At 51.2% G+C, this 12619-nt stretch overlaps 2 protein-coding genes across 2 annotated transcripts; one reads left to right on the top strand and one right to left on the bottom strand.

The window, feature by feature from the left end:
- Window positions 1–31: 31 nt before the first annotated feature.
- On the bottom strand, window positions 32–2664 carry A1O9_10747 (uncharacterized protein; the record flags this gene model as incomplete). The annotated part of the gene is made up of 3 exons (XM_013400435.1): window positions 32–1558; window positions 1691–2471; window positions 2522–2664. 3 exons carry the CDS (start codon window positions 2662–2664, stop codon window positions 32–34), a joined length of 2451 nt encoding a protein of 816 aa, XP_013255889.1.
- A 3573-nt stretch (window positions 2665–6237) lies between these two features.
- On the top strand, window positions 6238–7814 carry A1O9_10746 (indoleamine 2,3-dioxygenase; the record flags this gene model as incomplete). Its single annotated transcript, XM_013400434.1, has 2 exons — window positions 6238–6740; window positions 6791–7814. 2 exons carry the CDS (start codon window positions 6238–6240, stop codon window positions 7812–7814), a joined length of 1527 nt encoding a protein of 508 aa, XP_013255888.1.
- Window positions 7815–12619: the final 4805 nt, after the last annotated feature.

Below are 12619 nucleotides of genomic sequence, written 5' to 3'. Positions count from 1 at the left end.
GAGCAGCTACCACATCCAAAAAGAGTTGAACTCACAATTTTGAGCTGTCTAAGGCTGGATATGCTGCGATGGCTTTGTAAACAATTGTAGCCGTTGTTATCGCTCGTCTCTGGTCATTGCTTTCTTTCAAAGCCCGGAGCTGTTTCACAAAATAGTCCGGCGAGAGCTCAGTCTGTACTCCAAATTTGCGGAGGAAGCTCCAGTCCGTGTTTTGTGGATCAACCAGCTGAAGAACAGGGAGAAGACCTAGGCTGACAGACGACAAAGACGGCAATATCGTCTCGCACAGTTTCTGCACACCTTGATCGGTGCTTACCTCAATGTTGCTGATATCCACTGTGAGTCTTTGAGCTTCCCAGGTGGGCAAGTCTCCAAACGTGTTACCATAGCCCGAACGATATTGCGTCTTCAGAAGCCAGAGAAATTCCGTTGATCCATTTCTTATCAGGATATGCCTCATTGCATCAGAGAGTCGTCCACCTGAATGAAGAGGAGGTAACCGGCACACTCCTTCTACGGAGCATAAGAATTGGAACCAGTTTTGTCTCTCGCCTTCCGTTACTCTCTCTTCGTAGTCTGGATGTAGCCAAATGATACCAGAAAAGTCGTCTGCAAAAAGCCGTCTGAGAGCTTTTCCTTGTGTCCCAAAAGGAAGATGGACTCTCTCCCGGTATCGAATAGTATTATTGGAGTCAAGGAGGCGTAGGCGGAGTGAGTGGCCATATTGAGGTTGGTAGCGAGCGCGGAAGATGTACACCGCATGCGAGATGAGGATTTCCAAAGGTGACCTACCCACCATTGTTGCATGGGAATCGAGTATCATCTTGCATATCTCTGTCTCATCACATGGTTTGACACCTAGCAGTCGGTAGAGCTGCCTGCGGTCGCGATCATCGGCAGCCGACGCCTGAACGAAGCAAAAGTGGAGGCCAGTGGGAAGGGTGATGCGGCGACCCTGATCCATAAAGACCTTCTTAGTTGCGCAAGAAGCACCAGATGCCCATGAGCCGTCATCCAGCGGGATGATCCGCAGAGCTTTGAAGGCTTGGAATACGGGTGAGTAGGGCTGATAGTGTCCGTTCGAGAAATGATTGCAGAGAAGTCTCGCGACGCGGGACTGCCATGCTGTTACCTTTGATGAGAAACTTGACATATTCGCTGAAATATATTGGGCTAGCAGCTCCACGAAGTGCGAGATGTTAAACGGAGTGACACCCAGTATTGAAAGGATCGTTGCCGAGTTGTCAGAGTAGCCATTCGATCTCACCCGCTGTGCGTATGTGCCCTCGGTGATAAGAAGTCCGCCAGCGGCGTCACGAAACTCATCTAATGCAGTCAGACAATCCTGAGGCGCCAGGAAAACACCGTCTTGCAACTCTGTTCGAATCAGTTGCTTCGATCGCAGTTGCTCGATAGTGGAGGCAGCAACTTCTCTCATAAACGAATCGTGAATAACCCCCAGAGAGCCCAAATATTCGGGCCAACTAAACTTCATATTAGATTCCGTCGATTTTGCCAACTGTTCAAAAGCAGAGCAGAGCGCTTTAGGCAAACACCTCTGGAGGGATATATTCCATCCTCGGTCACTATCAATACCTTTGCGATTAGCAGTCAAGATAAAATCAGCATGAATAATAAACTACGCCGCTATTAGGATCGAATCGTTTTGCAAGAGCGGTAATGGTCCTACCTGAAATCCAAAGGAATTGACTGGTAGGTATGCATAGGTTTTTTGGCCTTCGGCAAGCGGTTTGTGATTACGGTGAGGAAATGCAAGCACAATTTCCGTTTTATCGCTGCCGGGTTGAACCTGAGCGCCAGGTTGACGTGGAGGCATGCCGTGGTACTTAGGTCGGAATATGACATAGTCCATCGTCGTATCGGGACGGCCGTCGATCTTTATCTCTATTCTTTCACCCCCAGGCGCCAAGTGTTCGAGCCGTCCAAGCTTCTCAAACGACTGTCCAGTGAAGACCTTCAAATTGATCACTTTAATATTTCGGGTAAATAGTAGGAAGGTGAAATCAAATGAGGCTAGGTGTTGGCGCAACTTGGACACGTCAAGGTCGGCCTTGAACTGCAGGGTGATTGATGTCCCAGGGAAGTCTCGTATTTTATCCAGCCAAATGGGCAGAACCATGCCGACGTTGCCGAGAGGAGGTCGCGTGTCCAGTTTAAAAGAATATACACCTGAGTGAATAGTGACGACGTCTGTAATTTTGAAAATTGACTTAAAGCCAATGCCCTTTTCCCCAATCGTATCATTCTGACCGGTCTTTGAACTGCAGCCCACTGCACACAGCGACTCCACATCAGCCCTGTTGAAGCCGATTTCGTTGGTCTCGTAAGTCAGAGAATGGCTGGTCAGGACGAATTCGACGCGGGGTGTTGTACTATATCTACTGTCATCCGCGTTCTGGAGCAATTCCCAGAAAAAGTGAGTGAGATCACCGTAGAGGCCATCAGATAGGCTGCAAATTTGGTTAGCAGGAGTCTCCGAGGTGATGATGCGCGGAACTACATTTGCAGTCCATTGGAAAGGTCGCGAAGATTGATGTCTTTCTCAATATCGATGGCGTCTCTGGCGATGTGGCGTCTCGTCCAGAATGAATCGATATGTTCTTTTGCTTCTGCGCGGGTGGGCCTGACTGTGTCGGTGGGCATGATTGCACGGTGGGTGGACGAGGATACTCGAGGAAAGGATGACAGGTAGGCCCGTCACACCACGCAATACTGAAATGTCCAAACTCAGCCGACCATATGTGTGTGGTTGCCCAGAGCCTGCACTTCAGGCGACGAGGCGAATGGGAGAGAGAATTGCCAAGCAAAGATTGTCTGGCGAGGCATTATGTACATCTCGGCCTCCTTCCCACTAAGCCGCAAGGTGAAGTACTAGTAAGGCACAAGCTCCTAGTTTCAGATAGTGCATACGTGTGGTGTGGTAAAGAGCCAAATCTTTGGGCAGACTCCTTGCTCATCGAGCTTGAGTCACGGCCAACGATAAGAGTGCTGCGGTCGAGATTCGTCCATGTGAGCATGCTAGCCAGCCCTCGCCGTGTGCTGGCCTTCCAGCCCCTAAAGATGTGGAGTAGAGGTAGCCACAGGGTGAAACCGCATATCTTGATACGACTATTGTGAGCGCCGACAGGGGTGTTGGATCAAGGTTACAGCGAGGGGGGAGCAGGCGGATTTCACGGCCAGATGGATCGTCGACAGAGTATGCACTGTAGATTTACTCGTGAAAGCATCCCACAGATGGGATTTGAAGGATGAAAAATACGTCGTGTAGTAGAGTGGTGGACAGAAGTACATATCGAAAGGCAAATGTCGAACGGGGTCTTGAGGTCAGAACAGGGTAAACGGCATGGGCGTTCCGTTGACTTGAGCCGCGTAAGCCGGTCGCCGCGTGGACACGAGAAGCGCCCGGAACATGACGGGTCCAGGCACCACGGCGCTAACCCGCAGCCCTTGTGGCTGTGGGGACTACCGACTGGTCAAGCTGGACGAGGTACTCCGTACTCCGTAGAATGCTCGACCAAGGAGCCTGTGGGTCCTCCGTACTGGGCTGGATCTTCACGAAAGCCCCTGCAGCGAGGCACACTCGCTTCTCGGTGAGTCCTGAAGGGGAGGCCGTACCGTCCTCCATAGGGGATCTGCCAGGTGCCCTGACGCCAGTCGAGAGGCGGGTGTAGCCGATTGCTAGGGTGCCCAATTTGGCCCCTGGCTTGGCTCTCAGGGAGTGCCCAGGGAGGGCTCAGTGACGCTCAGCTATTGGCTCAGGAAACGCGTAGGTTAACGCGGCCTTCGCCCACTCTCTACGATCAAACGGTACATGGCAATTAGGTTGTTCGTTCTCGAGGACCCCGTAATCTACGAGTAGGTGGTCTGATGAAATGTGGTTGGGTGCCAAGGATCTGCCCATTACAGAACAAGCAGGATGAATTGATAGTCAAATCAGACAAATGGGGCCATTTGCTCGTCGGCATCCAGAGTCATTGTCTGGTTAGGTACCGGCACTACCAAAATGACATGGGCCGATCTCACATCCTGCTACTTCTTACGCCTCAAAACTTCGCAGTTCAAGTCTCTTGTACGGCTCCGACGGATCTTTCGGAAACATCATGAACATTTAGGAGTGAAGTGAATAAGGGCCAGCTCAAATGAAGCAACTTGCTGATGCTCACGGGACTTAGACCAGCACGAAGCCTGAAGATGCTATATGCTATGTATGTTATCTTGGGGTTGCTCCCGGATTTGATGGCAGATCTTAAATCCATGGCTAGGGATCTAGGATCACTGGACAAGTCATCGTCGCGGGAGACAGTCCTTGTTGAACCCTACCTGAGTGCATTCAGATGTTGCCTCGAGAAGGAGAGCGACCTGGCCCTTCTGAGTGCTGCCGGCATTTATAAGGGAAATTCAAGAGCTGACGGATGGCCCTTGTGGTTATCAGACTGGCGACAACAACTCACCTTTACGGCCACTGGTGCTCACCGAGCCAACAGTTCTTGGCTCAGAATCCGCCTTTGACGAGGAAACATTTCGCTGTTCACCGGCTTCGCCAATGTCAGAAATCGTCGAAGCTCCGGTGTACAAGTTGAATGCGACTGCCTCTTCCTTCGAACCGGATTCAGGTTCCACCATGATTGTGCAACGTTTCCGTCTCGGCTACGTAGCCACGCGTCCCGGCTCATGGGCAAGCACATATCTCATAGCAGACTCCATCGCGCGGAAGCAGGTCAGGTCCAGGAAGCCAACTTTGGGAACCCAGTTTTCACAGTCAGTCGCGTCACTGACTACAAATAGTCCTAAACTAGTGCAGATTCGGCATCGTTCCAAGAGTCAAGGTTCCTCAGAGAATCTTAGTCAGAACGATCTGGACTCCAAGATACAATGCGAACCTATTCGCACCTCTGCCGCCGTGGAGACTGGAGACTGGTTATGCGCTTTTCGTGGGGGTCGAGTCTTATATGCCCCGCGGCCCTTATATGATCATGATGCCAGTGATTACGGGAGTAACAATGCGAGCGGAAGCCCGGTCCGCGGCCGACCATAGCTATGGCACGGAGGTTCATGGGACGGACCAGACGAGATCGCTGTCACAAGCACCACTCAGATATCAATTTATTGGTGAATGTGCTGTTCGTGGTCTTTATGCAAGTGACATCTTTGAAGCTTCCCATTTGAATGGGGAATCCCTCCTAGATTTCGAACAGGTTTGACCATCAACCTTGTTGGAAGCTGTCACATCAGATGGGAGAGTCCAAAAATATCTATTGGGCTGGCCCCTGGTTCCATCGGAGTATATTCCGAAGAATACCGGCTCCTCCATTCGCCACCAATATATAATAAGCCAGATCTCCTAGAATCTGAGGCTTTCTATCTCAAACGCTAGCCTCGTTGGTGAGGTCACGTGCGAGGCCGCATCAATTCCGGCCAGGCGAATCACAGTCGAGCTCAACATTTAACCTCCTCGCATTCCTCATAACGATGCGTATCAAATTCCGGCCTCGATGCAATCGATTACTTAAAATTAAGAGCGCGAAGGAGGGGCACCGGTGGGCTTCTCCTTGACTTTTACATCAGCTCCCAATGTTTTCCTGCCTATTTGCGCCCTTCAACTCGATGGTGGCTGCTGCCATTCTTGATACACACCCACCCTCGCCGCCATCGACACACCGCCAACTCCACGATATACCCAAATTGTGGCGATGTTGCTCCTAGAGACTCGGCATACGAACATGCCATTTCAAAGGTATGGCACATCATGATATTGAGAAACACCGACGACGCAGATCGTGCCAAGACAAGGCTGCCATTCCACGGTACACTGTGCTACCAAACGTTGAGTTGAAACGGTGACATAAGAGCATCTCCTTTGAGGCTTGGTGCAAGCCAAGTTGTGGCTCTGGTCTCAATATTAGTCCCAATGTGTCGAAGGATGAACGCTCTTCTCCTATCAATTGCGCCAACTTGGCTGATCATTGGCCGGTTTTAATTCCGGCCATCGATCATTTATACGGCTGGGGCACCCTTGAGCTTAGGATGGATCTCCTTTTCTCAGGATCGGATCCCAGAAGAACCAGCACGTCCAATCTTATAGTCGTTAAGCATCGGGTAACCCATCTCGGTCATTCTTGCTCTGCTTGCATTGTCTAGATCTCTGGCCAGGTACCCCAGCATCGGCGGATCCAGCATAGACTAATACTTCTTGGTCACTGCCGCAGTCTTTTCACCATGACATACCTCGAGGACTCCCCCCCGCTGCCACCACTGTCTGCCCTATTCCCACATCTCAACTCAGATGCAACAACATTAACCCCGTCAACTGATCCTTTCACAATCACTACTAAGACCGGGTTTCTCCCATGTCGGCCCCCGCTGATCCGTCTACCGGAGGCATTCGACCAGGTCACTGCCGTCGTTGAGGACATGCCAATTGTCAAATTAGATGGCTCACCTGGCCTACTTGCCACATTCAAACTCGGGCCACTGATTGACTCTGGGAAGCTGCCCGACCTGACATCTGAAATGGACAAGCTACGCGTTGCCCCAGGGGGTGACTATGACCTCGAGGCAATTACAGCATTGTTCCGTGACTACAGCTTCTTGGCTAGTGCCTATCTGTTGGAGCCTTGCTGGGAGACATGGTCGAATGACAGTAGTGCTGGAATGTATGGACTCGGAAGATCCGTCCTACCTCGATGTATCGCCTCACCCTTGGTGAAGGCTGCCGATATGTGAGTCGTCTCATACGCCCCCGTCTTGCTCTGCAACTAATGTTCCCAAGCCTCGATATCCCTCCTTTCATGTCCTATGCAGCATCATATGCTCTGTACAACTACAGCATGGTATCGCCAGAAGTCGGACCAAGCATCTACAACAACATCCGCCTCATCCGCGCCTTCGAGCTCGGCCTCGACCCGAAAAGCTCAGAAGCAGGCTTCATCCTCACTCACGTGCACATGGTACAAGCCACTGGTCCACTGATCGACGGTGCCACGTCGCTTCTGGCAGCCATTGAGAACAATCCAGATGATATTAGCGCCGCAGCTTCAGCGTTCCAGACCATGCTCGACGCAATGGAAACCATCGAAGCCCACATGGAGCAAATGTGGAGCCACTCCCTTCCCAAGGACTACATCTCCTACCGCACCTTCATCTTCGGCATCACCAACCAATCCATGTTCCCTAACGGCGTCATCTACGAGGGCACACGCTACGGCGACTCGAAACCGCTCTACTTCCGCGGTGAATCCGGCGCCAATGACAGCATCATCCCGCTGCTCGACCACATCCTCGAAATTCCCATGCCCAACAACCCGCTCACAGAAATCCTGCGCGATTTCCGATCCTACCGCCCCAAACCCCACCGCGACTTCCTCGCGTGGGTCATGAGTAAATCCGCCGAGCTCGGCGTGCGGAAATACTGCTCTCGCCCAGCAGCAGCACGGAGCTCGGAACCCACTAAAGACTTCATCCTACCAACTCTATACCTTAAGCTGCTCGAACATGTCCGCAGCTTTCGCTGGCGCCATTGGCTTTTCGCTCGAGAATACATCATCAAGCGCTCGTCGCATCCGACCGCGACGGGCGGGAGTCCCATTGTCACCTGGCTGCCAAATCAGCTGTTTGCTGTCATGGATCTCATGCAGTCTGTGTATGCAGACAGTGGGTTGAAGGAGGCGGTTGAGTCTAATGCGGAGAGTCAGGGCGAGGTCAAGGTCGTCCGCGAGATCATGCAGAATGTGGCGATCCAGAACGAGAAGCTGGACAAGGAGGTCAAGAGGTATTGTGCTGAACGGGGCGCTTGATTCTCCGTTTGTTGGGTCTACTTGGATAGAACAGTCATCACTTTGTTGCCAGTTGTTCCATTTGAGATGTTTGCGTAGCGATCTTTGCTGTTGATTCTTATCTTGGATTGAGAAAAGACGGTGGATCGTAGGCGTCTTTTAATACGCCTGTGCTCAACATGGAGATGTAAATGCCAATATCGAAATCACTGGTTCCAAGCGTATCAAGTCCGTCAACTCATTCCTCCAGCCCGAAAGACGCTCGGAGCCTTTTCCGCCGGCGACTGCCTGTCCAGCCTGGTCGCGCGCGGTGAAGTAATGCCGCATCCTCTCAAGCCAGCTTGAATGGTAGACGTTGTCACCGCCTTGTCGGCTAAAGTATTAATCCGGTGATCTCGTGTCTGCCTGGCAATCGTGACTAGTGACTGGCTATAAAGCTCGTCGTTGTGGGAGCTGAGATCCAGAACCTCACCTTTCTTTCCTCCCAACTCACGCAGATCGGCACAGGCCGGTTCGTCTGCTTTGTGTATTTCCTCCTTGCCCTTGGAGCTCAGCTCTCAAACACTTTCCTTTCATCGCCTTTGAAGGTATTGGCAGCAGCATCATCACCATCACACTCCATTTCAAATCGAACTCGAAATACGGCAACTGAGGGCTCACGCCCAAATTTCAAGGGAGGAACAAACAGTCACGAGTTGACCTCGTAGGTTACTCGTACTTCTTGAATCACAGGTATGAACTCTTCCATCCCATTCCCTGAGCGTTTTCAACATATGAGGGCTGACAAGTGAAAAGCTAGATCGACTGATCGCCGTTCAAACAACGACAAACACCGATCTCAACATAAGACACCAGGAACTTCTTCGGTGATCTCCTTCTCACCTATATATAAAAATACACTACCTTCGCTAGGTGGAGCCAAGGTATGTCATCATCAACTGTCTCAAACACATTCTTGTACTGACTCTTCTCCTCCGGCAGCAGGACCAGTGGATCGCCCAGGCATCCAGTATTGGTCCTGTTTCGTCACCATAGCTGGACCGCATTCCAGTTCCGGGTGGCGCTTGCAGAGTGCCACCAACCAGTAAATCTGGATAGTCTACCCCGTGGGCATCGACAAAAAGATGGGTTGGCCATTCTTTGTGGCGTACGCGAGCCTGCCCCAATACAATATCCTGTGGTGAAATGTGCTAATACCTATCTGTCTTTTAGCCTATCAAGCCATCGCATGGCGGTGGGCGTTGACAGAAAGATGGTTTAGCCATTCTTTGTGGCGTAAGCGAGCCGGTCCCGACACAGTATAGCCTGCGGTAATATGTGCTAACATTTGTCTGTCTTCTAGCCTATCAAGCCATCGCATGGCGGTGGGCGTTGATAGAAAGATGGTTGAGCCATCTCTGTGGCGCAAGTGAGCCGGCCCAAACACGATATAGCCTGTGGTGAAATGTCAAATATGCTAATATCTGTCTCTTTTCTAGCCTATCAAGCCATCGCATGGCGGTGGCTCGGTGGGTGTTGATAGAAAGATGGTTGAGCCATCTTTGTGGTGCAAGTGAGCCCGCTCCAAAACAATATCCTGTGGTGAGATATGCTAATATGTGTCTGTCTTCTAGCCTATCAAGCCATCGCAAGGCGGTGCGCCCAGGCCGAAGCCACTTCCATTTGTCGACGGGTCTGTATGGTGTATAGACACCTTTCACCTCTTCCATAGGGAAAGGGGGGAAGCAGTGCATCCGTTCACAATGGACTGTGCTGGCGTGGCGACAAGCAAGACTATTGGAGATGGGAATGGTCCTTCAGTTAGTTATTGAGGCAGAGAAAATCACAAAAACGTCCACAAAACATCCACGCTTCTTCCTGCTCTGGTCCTGGCATGACTTGCGTTGCACTGTAGGCTGTAGCTGGAAGACAACTGATAGAAACGAGCCTCCATGAGGCGTTTTTGCATGTGCTGGGCAGTTCAAATTCCCAGTCTGGTTCTGGAGTTGCTCGTTAGTCGCACGCCAATGTCTTCCGTGCCCCTACCTTTCCTACCCAGTCTTCCAGAGTCAGCATGCAGAATGGCAGTGGAATCATGGTAGTTTCCAGACATTAGACATCACGAATTCCCACGCGTTTGCTTAGCCTTGCCCACCGTAGTAGCCCAGGCCGCCGATCTAAGGTAATGCAGCCTCGTGGGAGCCTCGCTACCCGAACAGGCCAAAAGGACGTCGCCAGTCTTTCCCAGACCGCTCGATCTTGCATAAATCCCGTAGTTAATCCATCATCTTCCCGTCGCCACTTACCTCCTTGCCGCCTTTAAATCCCGTGACCACAGGTGCCTGGACTTTCCGCCAGGTATATAAGGAAGCTCGCCGCCCACACAACCTGGTACTTTCTTCCTTCCCAAAGATATTTCACAAGTCATCTTCTGCCATCAACTTGGACTGTCAACGACATCCTTTTATCTTCTTTCTTTATCTCATTGCCTTCCTTGACAGCAACAACGATTCTGTGCATGCCTTGCGTTGATGTCGCCGCGGGAGTTCATTTGTCGACGTCGTTCACGGTGCGTACCGATCTCGACCTTGTTGGACCTTGAACTTACCCTAACTGACAAGACTCCGCACACAAGGTGTCGACCCACAGATATGCCTATGCCCATCATGACCCACAGACTGGACTTCTGATACAAGCTGCGCTCTCAGTGCTGCTGGAACTCATGGCCGTTCGTTCAAGGTGCGCACCGATCTTGACTTGGATTGATCTCAAGCCTTGACTTGCCCTAACTGACAAAGCTCCCACACAGAACCTCTCCTGCAGGTCGGCTCATGGCAGCTCATCTCTTGGTGCAATCTCTACCCAATTCTCCTCGTTGGCGCTGGAGCTCAAATCTCTTGTCGCTCATGGTACGTGCCGATCTTGACTTTGGCTGCTCTCATCAGTCAACTGCAGTGGCACTTACCGATACGGCAAAGTTATCCACACAGACTCTGACCACAGACTGGTTCATCCCACCTCACCATCTTGTACCACACAGTGAAAGCATGAACACTCCTCTCTCCTCATCGCCTTCATCTCTGTCAGAAATCGTCAGTATCCAGAACCCCTTTCATCCATGTTTTGTGCTGACCAGCGTGATAACATAGGAACACAAGTCCAGACTCTCTTTGGTGTTAGATCGGCTCGGCCTGGCCCCATGAACACTGAAGAAAACGTCCCAAACAAGACATCAACAGCTTCCAAAGGGTTAAGCTGGTTGTACTTTGTCGTACTCTTTGGTTGCCATACCAGAATGGCGTGACCGCGTAGCCTGTTGATGAGGTCAGTAGACCACTGTGCTTATCGAGGCACACCAAGGCTAACTGCGAGCAGATCCTCTTTGGACGATGTAGATGCAGCTTGAGCAGACTCCCCTCGTCGACAAACCCTCTTTGGGATCCCTCACTTGCATCATCTCGCACAATATGTTTGGTTTCTTGGCCTTTGCATGCTGCTCCACTAAGGGTATGAGCACGCAGTCATCCAGATACTCAACACTCGCCCGAATTTGCCTCAGCCAATCTCGATGCAGCCTTGGAAGCGCCTTCCTGCTGGTGGACAATCCTCATCGTGGCCTCCTCTCTTTGACAACCAAGGACAAAGCCCGCTTCAGGGTCTCCAAATTGCCCTTTGCTCCACTGGGCACACTTGAAAAATTGCACGTGTCCATCAAGTCACTCGAGCACAAGCATATGTTCTCGTCCCGCATACATCCATGAATGTCTGTTAACAGCATGTGTTGAGGAAATCACCACAACATTCGGATGGCTCTGGAACAAGCTTCATAAATCAATTGAGGGCTGCTTTCCTTTCTCTCTCTCGTTCGAGCCAACAACATGGCTCTGGTACAGCATATTGCCATTCGCTCAGGTGCATCACGAGGGTGGCTCTGCTGGCGATGTATTGCCCATCAATGGCGGTCCATGTTTTTTCTCAGCCAAAAGAGATGCCTATCTTCCACAGAGAAGATGCCTCCAACAATGATGATCCAGGCCACTACAAGAGGTCACTTCCTCCGCTATTCAATTCACTCCGTCAGTCACCTGAATTCAATCATCCAGACTCAATACCGCTTATCCTCACCACAACTCTCCTGGCGTGGAAGAAGCCGACGAGTCTGACTTCCGCAAATACTCACCAGGTTTCTCACCTAAGAGTCCTGCCGTCGAAAGCAGCTGGAAAATGAGAACTTGGTGGTTGGAGGCGCATATTCGGCAGTTCATATTCCTCTGAGGCGCTTCGTTGGAGGCTCCGAAGCCCACACTGGCCAGGTGGACTCTCAACTCTCGTTCGAGGTTGACATGGTGCCACAGATATCGGAGTGCCATATCCCCGGGGCACCAAGTTCTCCCTTCAGTTGTTTGTTGCCTGGTTACAGCAACAGGATCGCCATGCAGGTCTGACACCATTCCTTCTTCAACGTTCCTCTCCTCAAATGTGGTCGATTATGTGCGTTGGGCAGAGCCACACATCTGAAGGTTTTCAACTTTTGGGGTCCAGTAGAAGCTCATAGCTCCTGTCCCTCCCTCTCACCAGCCCAAATTATAGGGCCGGTGTTGCAGGTTCATCCCAGCGACGTCTGGGATATATATAAATCAAATCATCTCGAGCCCAATCGGGCGGCCTACGGGCCTGGTTCAACCTCGTGGTGTGTGATGGCTGTAGCCACATTCTCCTTTGTTCTCAGTGTCCTGTATCTACGCATGCACAAGAAGAATGCGGCGATAAATATTGCTCTGCATATGTAGGGCATATTTGGCCGTCATTCTTCTATTTGAGAACATGGTGGAGTAATTTCTGGAAGC

The sequence above is a fragment of the Exophiala aquamarina genome (assembly GCF_000709125.1).
Source record: "Exophiala aquamarina CBS 119918 chromosome Unknown aczIA-supercont1.14, whole genome shotgun sequence".
Classification (NCBI taxonomy): domain Eukaryota; kingdom Fungi; phylum Ascomycota; class Eurotiomycetes; order Chaetothyriales; family Herpotrichiellaceae; genus Exophiala; species Exophiala aquamarina.
This window is presented reverse-complemented; position numbering and strand designations above follow the sequence as displayed.